The 13,587-nt window shown below is 36.4% G+C and overlaps 1 protein-coding gene across 1 annotated transcript; it reads right to left on the minus strand.

The window, feature by feature from the left end:
* Window positions 1-9,185: 9,185 nt before the first annotated feature.
* Window positions 9,186-13,300, minus strand: LOC143601206 (calmodulin-7-like). Its single transcript, XM_077078674.1, has 3 exons — window positions 13,146-13,300; window positions 11,901-12,270; window positions 9,186-9,375 (listed from the first exon to the last, which is right to left on the minus strand). The coding sequence occupies exons 1-3, from the start codon at window positions 13,219-13,221 to the stop codon at window positions 9,201-9,203; spliced, it is 621 nt and encodes a 206-aa protein (XP_076934789.1). The 5' UTR covers window positions 13,222-13,300; the 3' UTR covers window positions 9,186-9,200.
* Window positions 13,301-13,587: the final 287 nt, after the last annotated feature.

Raw genomic sequence — 13,587 nt, forward strand, 5'->3', positions numbered from 1 at the left:
GTCGTTCCGGGAAATATTCGAATTATCATCTTTCAAATTTATTACTTGAACGTGAGTATTTTCCATACCCCGTTTTCTACTTTTCGTTTTGGGGGTGACATTTCACACTTATTCAAAATAAATGCTTTATACTTGATTCTTAACCCACAACCATTATTGTATACTTTACTTAAATAAATGCTCGATTTGGTGTTCTATGCTTATTTTTAAACCTTGAACTTTAATTATTTACATTTCTCAACATTTATTTTATTTAAAGACTTTCAAGACAACCTTTCTAAATCCGAAACTTCTTTCCTTTTAGGCTTTGTTCGTTAAACCCGTCGTTCCGGGAAATATTCGAATTATCATCTTTCAAATTTATTACTTGAACGTGAGTATTTTCCATACCCCGTTTTCTACTTTTCGTTTTGGGGGTGACATTTCACACTTATTCAAAATAAATGCTTTATACTTGATTCTTAACCCACAACCATTATTGTATACTTTACTTAAATAAATGCTCGATTTGGTGTTCTATGCTTACATGATTATATGCTTATGTGCTTACCGCTTTTGGAGGGTTGAATCATAAATCCGTGAACTATCTGGTATTCTCTTATAGCACGATGCCGTTAATGTATTCTTATTAATGACCTCAAGAAATCCGAATCTATTTGGTATTCTCTCATAGACGGTTCCGCTAATGTATTCTTATTAGCGACCTCATATTATCCAAATTATTGCTATTTATTTGTTGTTTCGTATACAAGATTGTGGCTTTTCTTATTTACACTTATATGCTCAAACTTATGAATTGCTCACCAACCTTTGTGTTGATAAACTTTATTTTATGAAATGTTACAGGTTTTCATCTAGGTTGATTATGGAGTTGGAGAAAACGTCATCAAGACCTTTAGGATATTAGCAAAAATGAACAATATTTATTCGCTATATTTTGTTATGTTTATCTTGTGAACAAGTTGGTTATGTAACATTTTCGATGTTGTGAAATGAAATGAGTTTGTTAAATATTGTCGCTTTAATTAGTTTCATTTGCTTTTGGGCAATTGTTACACCTCGGCATGTTCCGCTGCCTTTGGTCGGGGTGTAACACCTCTCCTAAAAGCCCCTTCCAATTATCATGATTAATGTTGGTGGTCTGATACATTTCATCATATATTATCACGTCGTAAATTGTTTGTCTACGTTAAAGAAACTTGGGCTTAAAGTCCCTTATCCCAATCATAAATAATTAGAATAAGGGATGCTACGAAAATGTGTCTCCGTCCTACGAGGGGTCCAAGTCAGATAAGCCTAGAAGAAACCAAGAAACTTGAGAAGTAGTAATTACTCTAACCAAACATCCAACTAACCAGATAAGAGGGAGATAGAAAATGCAAATTTGAAAATGAGAACAACACATGTGGTAGGATCAATCCAAAAGAAATGGTTTGAACAACACATGTTCCAGGCCATGTTGTTGGAATGGATGGGGCAAAGTCAAAGAGAATAACGGTTCCAAAAGAAATCTCCTAGGTCGAGAATCAACATCCAATTGAAGTTTAATGTGTATCACCCAAGATGTCACGACAAAGGTAGAATAGAGACTTGTTGTAAATTCATTATACTCGTCATAAATAACGAGCATAATGGACTGGGGAGACTTGAAGAGCCTACCTCAGAGTCGGGCTCCCCGAGGGGGCTCACGGCCCATTAAGTAAAGAAAGTTGATAGAAGCCCAAGGAACAAAGCCCAATAATAAAGATAATGATCACCCAAGCATATGAGAGAATCTTAGGGCTACTGTTCACCTGACCTGGGGAAGGACCCAAGACACATATGTCTCAAGAGGCTCAACATGGCATGACGGATAAAAGGAAGCAGGCTGAAGCTTCGACGGGTGTGCCCAAAACGGTATATTAAAAAGCCTAACCTAACTTAGACACTTTAGTTTTAAATTTATAAATCTAGACTCTCCTAATGCTAGATCATTAGATAAGCAAGTGTACCTATCGACTATAGTAAAGCCTAATAAAGTCCGGATATCGAACCCACATGACACTAGCGACACCTAAACTAGACTTTGACTAATAACTTAATAAATAGATTTAATTGATTTTTGTGTTTTTTTTAATTATTAAATATAAACTAAATAATACTTAAACTAAAGCTGACACGAAAACTAGACACAGACAAATCGAATTGGAACTTAAATAGGGGAAACAACTACCTAGGTAAAGAATCCTACCAGTCAACTCGTAAACTCTCGGAATTGGATTTATGATTGGTTTCTTAGCTCCAGATGCCGTGGACCTTTTGAATAGGGTTCAGAAAGTTGTGTATAGTAACGTATCAGCCCATAAGAATCAAAACTTTGTTTTTAGTCGGATTGGGTTTGCTATCCAAAAGGGGGTTGCGGCGCAGCTTGTTGCCCGCTTACCTGCCACTTCATTGTAAATCGTTTGAATGTTTCTATGAAATATAAAATGAGCCAATTGGTACCGTATTCTAAAAATATGAAATTTAAGGAATAAATAAAGTATGCTAGATCACCTCCCGGTCTCACCAACAATACCTAAGAACCCTAAATATCATGTAAAGCTCAACGATTTAATGGTTCAGATCACCTCCCAGTCCCACCTTACCTAACTTTGATAAGGTACCCAAAGACTAAATTACATCCCGGTCTCTCTAATCACAAAACACCCTAAGGCGTAAAGGGGTATTCTATTGAATTCGGTTATAATTCGGGTATGTAAGAATCTAAAGAAGTCTAGGGTAACTGACTCCCGTGAAATCACTACCCAAACTCGCAAAAGACCAAAACAGACGACACTTAATTACCTCCCGGTCTCTCAAGTGGCAGAATATAAGGTATCTCTAAACTCTCAATTACTGTTCCTATGGAATACGTTAACAATATACCATAAACAAGTTACAAACATATAGTAAGTAACCTAATACGCATCCATACATGAAAGACATTCACAAAGACGCATATGGAACAAAAAATGATCATAAATTAATACCAAATACGCATATGCATCACAACCAAATAAAATAAAAACTTTACCAAGGCATGAACCAATCAATAAATAATCCAACATCGAAAATAAAACGAGTCTAAAAAGTATTCATCCAAACCCAGACAGTATAACAGGGTTTAGCCAACCATAATAATTGATGAAACAAAGATAAAATATTTATTACGGTTCATCGAAAAAGAAATAAATATAGTTGACCTTCTTGCTTGCTTCTCTATTTCTTGATTTTTTTGATCTCCTCTTCTCAAAATAGGGGTGGCTCCCCACTAACTTGCGTCTGACCTCCCTTGCCCAGTCACATTCGTCCACCAAAAGTCCCTTTTTATTCATTCTCACCTCCCTTGCCCAGTCACATTCGTCCACCAAAAGTCCCTTTTTATTCATTCTCGTATACCTAAAGTTTTGTGAGAACCAATTGCGTTTGGGCCCTTGTGCCCCCCTCATCTGGAGGTCCATCTTAATTCACATTTTCTTCAAGCTCTTAAATTCATAAGACCAAATTCTCCATATGTAAATATGCTACGTAGAGGTGCACAAAAAACCCGTACCCGGAACCGGACCCGAAAAACATACCCGGAACCGGTATTTTTAATACCCGGGTATTCTATACCCGAAACCGGAACTGGCCCTACCCGTAGGGTATGGATAGGGTATGCTTTTTGAGCTCAATACCCGTACCCGGAACCGTACCCGATTTATACCCGTAAATACCCCAAACCGGTCATACCCCATACCCATACCCTGTTATACCCGATACCTGATAACAGTTTTCTAATACCCAAAATAATACATGGGTTTTTATAGTATATTTTTACGTTTACTTCACAACTTTTATGTTTAAGTTTTTTTAAAATGCATATTATTAAGTAAATAATTTGTACTTAAGTGGATTTATGGTTTTTGTAATATAGTTTAATTATTTTTATAAACTACAAAGAAAATTTAAATTTTAAACAAACTTAAAAATGAATTATGAATAAATAATTTACAAATTCAAAACCGGGTATTAATACCCGGTCGTACCCAGTTCCAATACCCGAACCCGATTATACCCTACCCCGGTACATAGGGTTGAGTTTTTCTCGTCAATACCCTACCCGATATCTTTAAATACCCGATTTTCAAATGCCCGATTATACCCGAAACCGGTTCCATACTCGAACCCGGGTATTAGAAAAACCTGATTTGTGCACCTCTAATGCTACGTAGCCTAAAAATAAAGAAAACATTAACTAATTTAAAATAATTGCACGTTAACTTGGCCGATTTATGTAATTTCTTTTAAACAAAAAAAATACATGGACCCAAATAACATTCAATGTATCTGTGTATTGCAAATTCAATGAAAATGTATTTTCTTGTATTCTTTATACTTACTTTTCTTTTATTATTATTTATTTCTCATGTATCCTTCTAATTATTAAAAATAAAATTAAAACCAATAATAATATATGTACAAATATTATGAGACTTGATCACATTTTAATTGTTTTAGCTCATTATTTCTTGTAACATTTTTTCTTGTAACATTTTAAATTCAAATATGAGCCACTAATGAATTTGTTTAGATAAAAGCACCTTAAAGTCATTCAAAAGTATAGGAAATACTTATATAAATTATGTATATTATAGACCACATAAGCGGGGAAATGAAGAGACCAGTGGAGAAAGGCTGAAGAGTCAAAATAGAATATGTCCATATGATAAAAAAAACTTATCTCATCCCCTATATAAAGGGAGGGAAAATAACATGAGAGGGCAGATTAACATGTATTACTTGAGCCTTATACTATTATCCTCATTTATCACCACTCTCTTGCATATATCACCAACTAGGCCTGTTCACGAGCTGAGCCCGAGCCAAGGTAAGCTCAAGCTCGGCTCGATAATCAATCGAGCTGGCTCGGCTCGAGCTCGAGCTCTTAATCGAGCTAAAAATTTGAGCTCAATCTCGGCTCGGTTTTAAATCGAGCCGAGCCCGAGCTCTTAATCGAGCTAAATATTTGAGCTCAAGCTCGGCTCGGTTTTATATCGAGTCGGCTCGGCTCGGTTTGGCTCAAGTTTACCTGTAATAATACAAATTATATGCAAACATCAAGCTAAACTAAATAAATACGACGTTAAGATCAACACCAACCGAATACTAACTAAATAAATACGTCTAATAACACCATCGAAAACAAAATATGTTCAACAAGTCTAAACCAAACCAAATACAAAATTAAGCAGAGAAGTATTATTATCTATGAGCAACGGCCGGCGGCGGAAGTGAATATGAGCGGCTAGGGTTAGGGTGGAAAATGGAATATATACTGATTATTGAGTGTGTGAACTATGAAGTTCCATATCTCAGTTACTCGGCATATGAAATTATGAATATGAACTATGGAGTGAGAAAAGAAATTGGGCTGGATTAAAGGAAAGCTCATGTGTTAAAATAATTGGGCTCGATAATTTATGCATGTATGTATGTATGTATATATATACACATATATAATAAATTAAAATAAAATAGTTCGAGCCAATCGAGCGAGCTCGAGTCGAGCCAGGGCTAGCTCAGGCTCGGCTCGTTTAGAACTCGAGTTGAGCTAGGCTCGGCTCGTTTACAATCGAGCCGATTTCAAGCGAGCTTTCTCCGAGCTTTTTTCGAGAGAGTTTCGAGCGAGATTCGAGGCGTGAGCTTTTTGAACAGCCCTATCAAAACATATTGTACCACTCATTCCATCATTCTCATTAGAACATTAATAAACAAATGAAAAACACCTATATCTCTTTGGTCATTCTAATAGCACGTCTTGAATCCATGTTATAATATCAATTAGGGTTCCAACAGCCTTCAATATAACGTCGTCGGTAAGTGGAACGGATTTTGAGGAACGTCGGTTTTTTGGCACGGAAATCGAGGAAACGAACGAGGATTTGCACGTACTTCGAGGTAGAGAGAGTATGTTTAGAGAGAAAGTAGTTGTGAAATTTGGTGTGAGTGAGAGGACGGAGGCCACTATTTATTGGCTGATTCTGGGACCCATCGCGATACGCGATGGTCACTTGATCAAGCCGTCGTGGTGACACGTGTCACGCTAGTCAGACCACGTCATCGCGATAGGCGATGACGTTGGTGCTTGGGTCATCGCGTATCGCCCACCACCCTTTTTCTTGGGTTTGTAAACAGGCCCTTCGCGATACGCGATGGGCTTGTCCTATGATCCGTCGCGCATCGCGATTGGACAGGAAAACATGTTTTTACATTTTAAGTCCTTGTACTTTTGAAACTTGGTATTTTTAATCTGAAATTTTCATGATGTTACAAATAACTAACTCTATGTGCAACAATAGATTGTTAATTACCTTTTATACATTCATCGGAGAATCGTTATGTTATAATTAACATTAATTGACCAAAAAAATCCTTATACCCAGTGTTTTGAAACCCGGCCCGGCCGGTCATACCGGTCTGACCGGGACCCGGTCTCTATACCGGGTCGGGTCTGGTATTTGAGCCGTTTTTTTAAAACCCGGCCGGGTTTTGCGGGTGGCGGTCGGCCCTGACCCGGTGACCCGGCGGGTGAACCGGCAAGTGCCTCTGTTTCTTTATTTGAAAGAGAATCAGGCCATCTAGCAATAAATATAACCCTAAAGTCCTAAAATCGCGTCACTACCATCATTCTCATCTCAATTCACCACTTGCTTGTTAGTCTTTATGTGATTTGTGATTTGTCACTGCTAAGATGTTGTGTGGGTAGTTATTGTGAAAAAGAAAAGAAAGTTGTGGGTAGCTACTGCAACCAGATCTCAGATAGGAAGAAGAATAAGCAGTTGAAGATGATGAAAGAAAGAAGAAAGAAGGTTGTAGTGACTGGCTGCAGCCAAACACCAAATTTCTGTATTAGGGCAACATCAATTTAATTGATTATGGGTTGAAATGGACCATCCAAATTTTCTTTTTGTACTCACACTTTAAATAATAGTGAAAACAATTCAATATGCACATTAATTATTAAATATTTACTATATATAAATATATATTTATTATGATGTTATCCGGGTCAAACACTGGTTCGTCATCCCGGGTCGGTCCGACCTTTGATCCGGTAAGGAGTCCGGGTCGACGTCTGGGTTGGGTCTGAAAACATTGCTTATAACATCGTCTCTAAGGAACGATCAATTGAACGGAATCGAACCGATTGGAGACCTCAATAACCTTGGAAGTGAAGAAAATCATAGTAAATTAAACAATTGTTGGTAAATATTGTAGACGTTCGATGTTGGATCTGAGCGGCAGAATTAGGGTTCGTATAGTTGTGAGGAGGTTAGAGGGAAAAATGAGTGGTGGAATTGGTTGTGGACTATGAAAAACGGACCGAGTATAGTTTTTTGGGTGTTTTGCTGAAGAGGTGACATAGCAGCATAGGTGGACAATTTGTAAATGGAAACTTGGTGACTGGGCTGCATATGTGGACAGCCTAGTTGAGTGACATATGGACCATAGGTTTTGCTTTAATATATTGTTAGATTTGATAACTAAATGATTATTCACCTTGACTCACTATCGTAATGTTCGGGACCGGACACGCTGAGGTTTTAAACCTAATTGTTTTAGTTTCGGTATAGTAAAAATGTAACCGAAACTGACCAACAATTCTAGGTTTTAGCAACGTCAGGGTTTTACCGACCGAAAAAGTGTCATTTTACATATTTTATTTTTTATATATTAACTTCACGATATTTTTTAATTTTAAAGCTTAGGCTTTACCAAAATTGTTTATATAGTATCGTAACGAATGTAACTGAAACATGTCAAATTTGCGTCGACTCAGCTCTGTAATGTCCAGGAACGACAACGCTCGGATTTTACCAACACCCAATTTTTACCGACTCACCGTAGCGACGCCCGACACTGACAATGTTTGGGTTTTTAACAACGCTGGGATTTTACCGACCGAATAAATGTTTTTTTATATATCTTAGTTTATTTATAAGGTTAATTGACAAATATTTATTTTTTAGGTTTTAATGGTTGGGTTTTTCCAAGGTTGTTTATACTGTAACGAATGTAATTGATCCGAATTCACGCCGATTTGTTGTCGTAATTCTTGGTTTTTAACCACTTGGGTTTTACCAACGCTCTGGTTTTACCAACTAAATAAGCATCTAAAATATATTTTTTTTTCAGATGTTAGTATTTTTATATGTCAAAGAGGCACTACCAACAACGGAAGAACTAGCAACATCGGGATAAAACCTTTTCTTACCTCAACTAATCGAAAGCCAATTGTTTTTAGTTATGGACTTATGGTACCGTAACGAACATGATGGCCACCGACTGAATTTTCGTAGAATCACCGCCTCAACGACCGAGATCGGTAACGGGCGGGTTTTACCTATGGTCAGTTTTACCGACCGACGCCACCCCGTTGGTTCATCTCAATTTTTATAATTTTTTTTATTTGTTATGGTTTTAGTTCCGATACTATAACGACCATAATCGAAACGACCGAATTCACATTGACTTACCGCCTTAACACTTAGGACCAATAACACTTGTATTTTACCACCGTATGAATTTTACGGACCCTCCCCGGCACAGCATGTCGGGCAAAACCCTCGTTTTATTATATTTCTCTGTCGCTATACATTGAACAACAGGTTATAAAATTACTTGAGTTAACATTGTAAAGTCATAATTGTCATTAGTTTGAATCATCTAGGAGTTAGTGATGCCAACTTCTAGTTTAAGCAAGATGAAAAAATTTCGTCATGAACAGTCTTATAACAATATGGTTACAGAAAAACGTTAAAATTTTATGAAATTAAAAGTTAAAACGGTATTAAAACTTGGTGTTTCTAAACATCACGAATCTACTATGTTAGAAATATTAAAATACAATTTCCAAAAGTTCCTAGTTATGCCTTTTATCCTTTGAGTTAAGAGACAAAAATCACCTTGAATCAACTCATTTACGGGTTAACAATAATCACATCCATTAGAAACAACTCAAAATTCCCGTTGCATTAAAACTAGGTTTAAAATTTCAAAATCACATATGCTCTACATATAATTCATTCTACAAACGAAAATGATCATGTAACCATTTTCATGCGCAAAATACACATAAAATACCAGGTGTAATGATATATCTTTTTTCACTTTTCTTGAAGAGGTAATCTTCAAGTTTACGTGCTTTTGACGTCCTCAATACAACCATTTATGACGTCATAATTCCTGATATGATAAACTCCATTTTTATGGAGTATTCTTAAAAGGATGACACAAGTCCCACGTGCCCTTTTCCAGCCACCACTTGAGGGCCTCGATCTTGATTGAGTGCCTCCTTCCTTTCTTCTCCTCCTGTATTTAGGAATAAAGTTCGTTTGATTAGTCAAATATGTACCATTAATTGTTTTGTTAATTACTTAATTGATTCTTCCAAAACACACATAAATCTACTGAGGAGCATTTTGTACAAGCACTTGGGTAGGATGTGTGAAATGTGAGATTGAGTTCGCCACATAGACATGTAGGGGCTCATGGCTTTCACATCTCACACTATGTGTTGCAGTGTGGTAATATGTAAAATATCATAGTGGGATGAGGTAAAGATAAATAATTGGATTATGTATTATTTAAATTTTAGAAATTTTTAATAAATAACCCACCACCGCCTCACGACGGCTAAACTACATGCGCCCACACCCACACCCACACCCACACCCTTCTCGTGCCCGACATCCTTTGTTGCCACCGTGGCGGATCTTCTCGTCCTCTCATGTAAGCTATGATATATGACCTTATTAATTAGAAAAGGGAACTGAATAGACCATTATCTAGATATTTGAGAAAAAAAAAGTTGACCAAGTTTAATGGTATAATTTCCAGCAATGTTGCAAAAGTCATTAAGCGGTCCCTAGGTGGTCGACCCTCTTGGAGGGAGTACTCGAAGTACCCGGGGGTACTCTAGGAGTAATCGGACATGATAAATATAACGAATAAGTATTAGATATTATATATGTGTCAAAATAAGCATAATTCATGTCAAAATAAGCATAATTCTTGTGAAAAATAAACATTATTCAAAATGATACATGCTTAAAATAATTTTTTGAAACAATTCATCATGTTTATGATAGAATCAGGGTTTTTAGCTTGTTTTTACTAAAAAAAAAAGCCAAAATTGATGTTGGCCAAGTAGGCCAAGTCTTGACCGAGTTTGACTATGGCCGAGTTGGAAAAAGTCTCCAATGTAGAGGTCCGAGGACCGAGTAATCGTCAATTCCAATGCCTTAAAGTCTGACTTTTACAAAAATGATTTCTAACATTACTCGTGGAAAATTGAATTTATTTTTTAATCTTTTAGCCTTCTAAGAGCATGTTTGGTTGAGTTTCAAAACAACTTATTGACTTATTGGCTTTTCCAAAAAAACTATTTTGAAAAGCCAGGATTTGTGGCTTTTAGAAAACAACTTTTTTAACCCCTTCTATTAAGCTAAAATAAGAAAGATTTTTATGATTACCAAACACATTTTTACCTTGTTGTGTTTTAAAAAACCAATAAGCCAATATATTGTTTTCAAACTCAATCTCAAACATGCTCTAAGTTAACCAAAATAAATCATGAAAAGTTATTTTTCTCCCTTATAAAACTAATAACCGTAGAAAATAACACGCGCCAAAACGTCACTTCCTATACTAGGGATATTGCATCTCTCTTACGTTTTCTTGTAATTTATATAATTATTCTTACTTATAAAAATCGTTTACTGTCAAATAGTTTCAGAATACTAGTGACGGGCCTAAAAACATTTTTTATACAGGAGATAGAGGGCTTACCACTAATTCTAAGGGAGGCGGTCGGGATTTTGACATAAAAAACACTAAAAAATAAAGAAGAATTTAAGTGTGCTCACCGTTTTAACAAAATTTACAGGCCGAATCAGTAATTACAGTTCTTGAGAAAACTAAACTGAACAAGCCGACTTTCAAAATTTATATGTAAACCAAACTGCTTGATTCTTATCTCAGCCAAAGCAGCCGATTTAGCAGTTTGAACGGTTTTTGAACCCCTCAAATATAAATATGAATTTATCAATTTAATTTATGTTTTCAGTATCGTCTTTTAACTTTCCTTCAGATAGAGGAGAAATATGTTTTATCTTTTCAAGAGAGCCATGATTGATACTCGGGGACCGTCAAGTTTGGAACTGATTCAGGTTTCCGACACTAAGGTGATGACCAAATTTACTCGGTTTTGTAAAGCAATAAAGAATAATAAAGTCACCGGCGTTTTCTTCGCATCCTTGGAAGGTTGATGAAAAGTATTCCCATGGAAATCAAAGAAAACTTGATAAGACAAATGAGAAGATTAAAAGTAGAAATAAAATGAAAATCAAGAAATTATACAACCTAGATATAGTCTATGGTTCAAAAAATTGGGCCACAATTAACTTAAGACTTGTAACTTTGAACAGCCACTACATGACACCAAATTGTAATCATATCCTTCCATTTTCATTAAGAACTAAAGTGCAAGAAATGCTGCATCTTAGAACAAAAGATTAAGCTACATAAAACAAATCGAATGCAACACGTATGCCAAAAAGACGAACCATAACCAAGTTAATTAAACAAAGATTATCAAATATGTTTTAGGTTTCAACAAAAAACAGCAAGCAAGAAGAAACTACTGGATCTAAAGAGCAAACAGACAATAACCGGTACACATAACTGCAAATAAGATAAGCAGGATGATATGAAAACGATCCATAGAAACATTCAAGATATGAAATAAATCCTACCCAGAATTAAAATCAACAATCTTTTTAACATTTTCAAAATACTTTTTATAAATGTTTTAGTTTGGAATAGGAGATCCTCACTTGGCCATCATGATCTTGACAAACTCCTCATAGTTGATCTGTCCATCACCGTCCACATCAGCCTCACGAATCATCTCATCAACTTCCTCATCGGTGAGCTTCTCACCAAGATTTGTCATAACATGACAAAGCTCGGCTGCAGAAATGAAACCGTTTTGGTCCTTGTCAAAGACACGGAAAGCCTCCTTGAGCTCCTCCTCGGAGTCCGTGTCCTTCATCTTCCTGGCCATCAGATTAAGAAACTCAGGGAAATCAATGGTACCGTTTCCATCAGCATCAACCTCGTTGATCATGTCCTGGAGTTCAGCCTCGGTTGGGTTTTGACCAAGAGACCTCATCACTGTTCCAAGCTCCTTGGTGGTAATGCAACCTGTGCAACACCATACATAAGATTCAAATTGTTTACAAGAAAAACTTCGATTGCAGAACCAACTTCATTTGAATAAATTTAACCCTAAACTTGCCCACGTTTGCAGTGTGGTAAAACTCGCTAGGCGCTAGTCAGGCGGTAGGGTACCTACCGACTAGCGTTTAATAAGGATCAACCGGTTTGGAATTTTTATATGCAAATTTTCAAACTTATAGACACACGCACACACATCGAACCATCATTTGATCATATTTTGTTGCTTAAACTTGAACGGGTCGATGTCAATGCTTAAAACTCAGAATAAACGGTTAAAACTAAAGGACCAAATTGAACAGCTTTTGACTGCCTACTGATTTTTGGGTCCGATTACATGAAACCCTGATTTTAACCACCGATTAATCTGCGATAAACCCTGATTTTGACAACACTGTATATTTACAAATCAAACAGATCTGACATCAAGCTAAAGTTTAGCATGCAAGAGTTAACATCTGACCTAAGCATTTCATCGAACACCTTACAGGCAGAACCACACAAACAAACATATAAAGTATAAACACAACCAAAACCAGTTCTCAGTCAAAAACAGCATAAAAGAACTTAGCAAGTACAGATCAAGATCGATCTATGACTGGGTGTACACCAAAACGATAATCCCCAAATTACAACATCCAGTCAACACAGTAGAAAACAAAACAAATTGACTATAACAAACAGTTTAGAGTCAACAACTAGTTGCGTAACTGAAAACCCAGATCTCAAAACACAAAAAGATCACATCTAAAGTATCAAAACACGAACCGATTGCATGTAGGCAAAAGTCAGATTCAAGAAATTGATTGATACAGAAAACAAGAGGTAAAAAGAGAACGAACCATCTCCGTCTTTGTCGAACAAGCTGAAGGCTTCTTTGAACTCGGAGATCTGATCGTCTGTGAGCTGATCGGCCATTGTTTGTGAATTGATGATTGAAATTGAAATGAGTTAACAGCGTGTTTGGGGGTGAAGACTATACATATGTAGAAATAATCAGTCTTTTGACAGCATATGATTCTTTCTTCCTTCTATGAGAGGAAAAATTACGATATTGCCCTTGCTTTATATTTCTTTTACCGAAAGTGACCTCCATGATTGAGAATGAGATTCAGTCATTCAGATGCTATTCTTTGCTTTGGTATCAAAATGTGGTGTCGCACACTAATGATGGCAATCGAGGGTTGTGAATGAAACGTGCGTTCGACGATAAATATGTTTGTGTTAGTTTGTCACATTGTAAGATTCTTAATTTCGTTCGCAGAGCACCGATGGCAAAAGTGA

The sequence above is a fragment of the Bidens hawaiensis genome, unplaced genomic scaffold (genome assembly GCF_021521415.1).
Source record: "Bidens hawaiensis isolate Kalapana, Puna unplaced genomic scaffold, B.hawaiensis_p1.1 tig00055893_1, whole genome shotgun sequence".
Lineage (NCBI taxonomy): Eukaryota > Viridiplantae > Streptophyta > Magnoliopsida > Asterales > Asteraceae > Bidens > Bidens hawaiensis.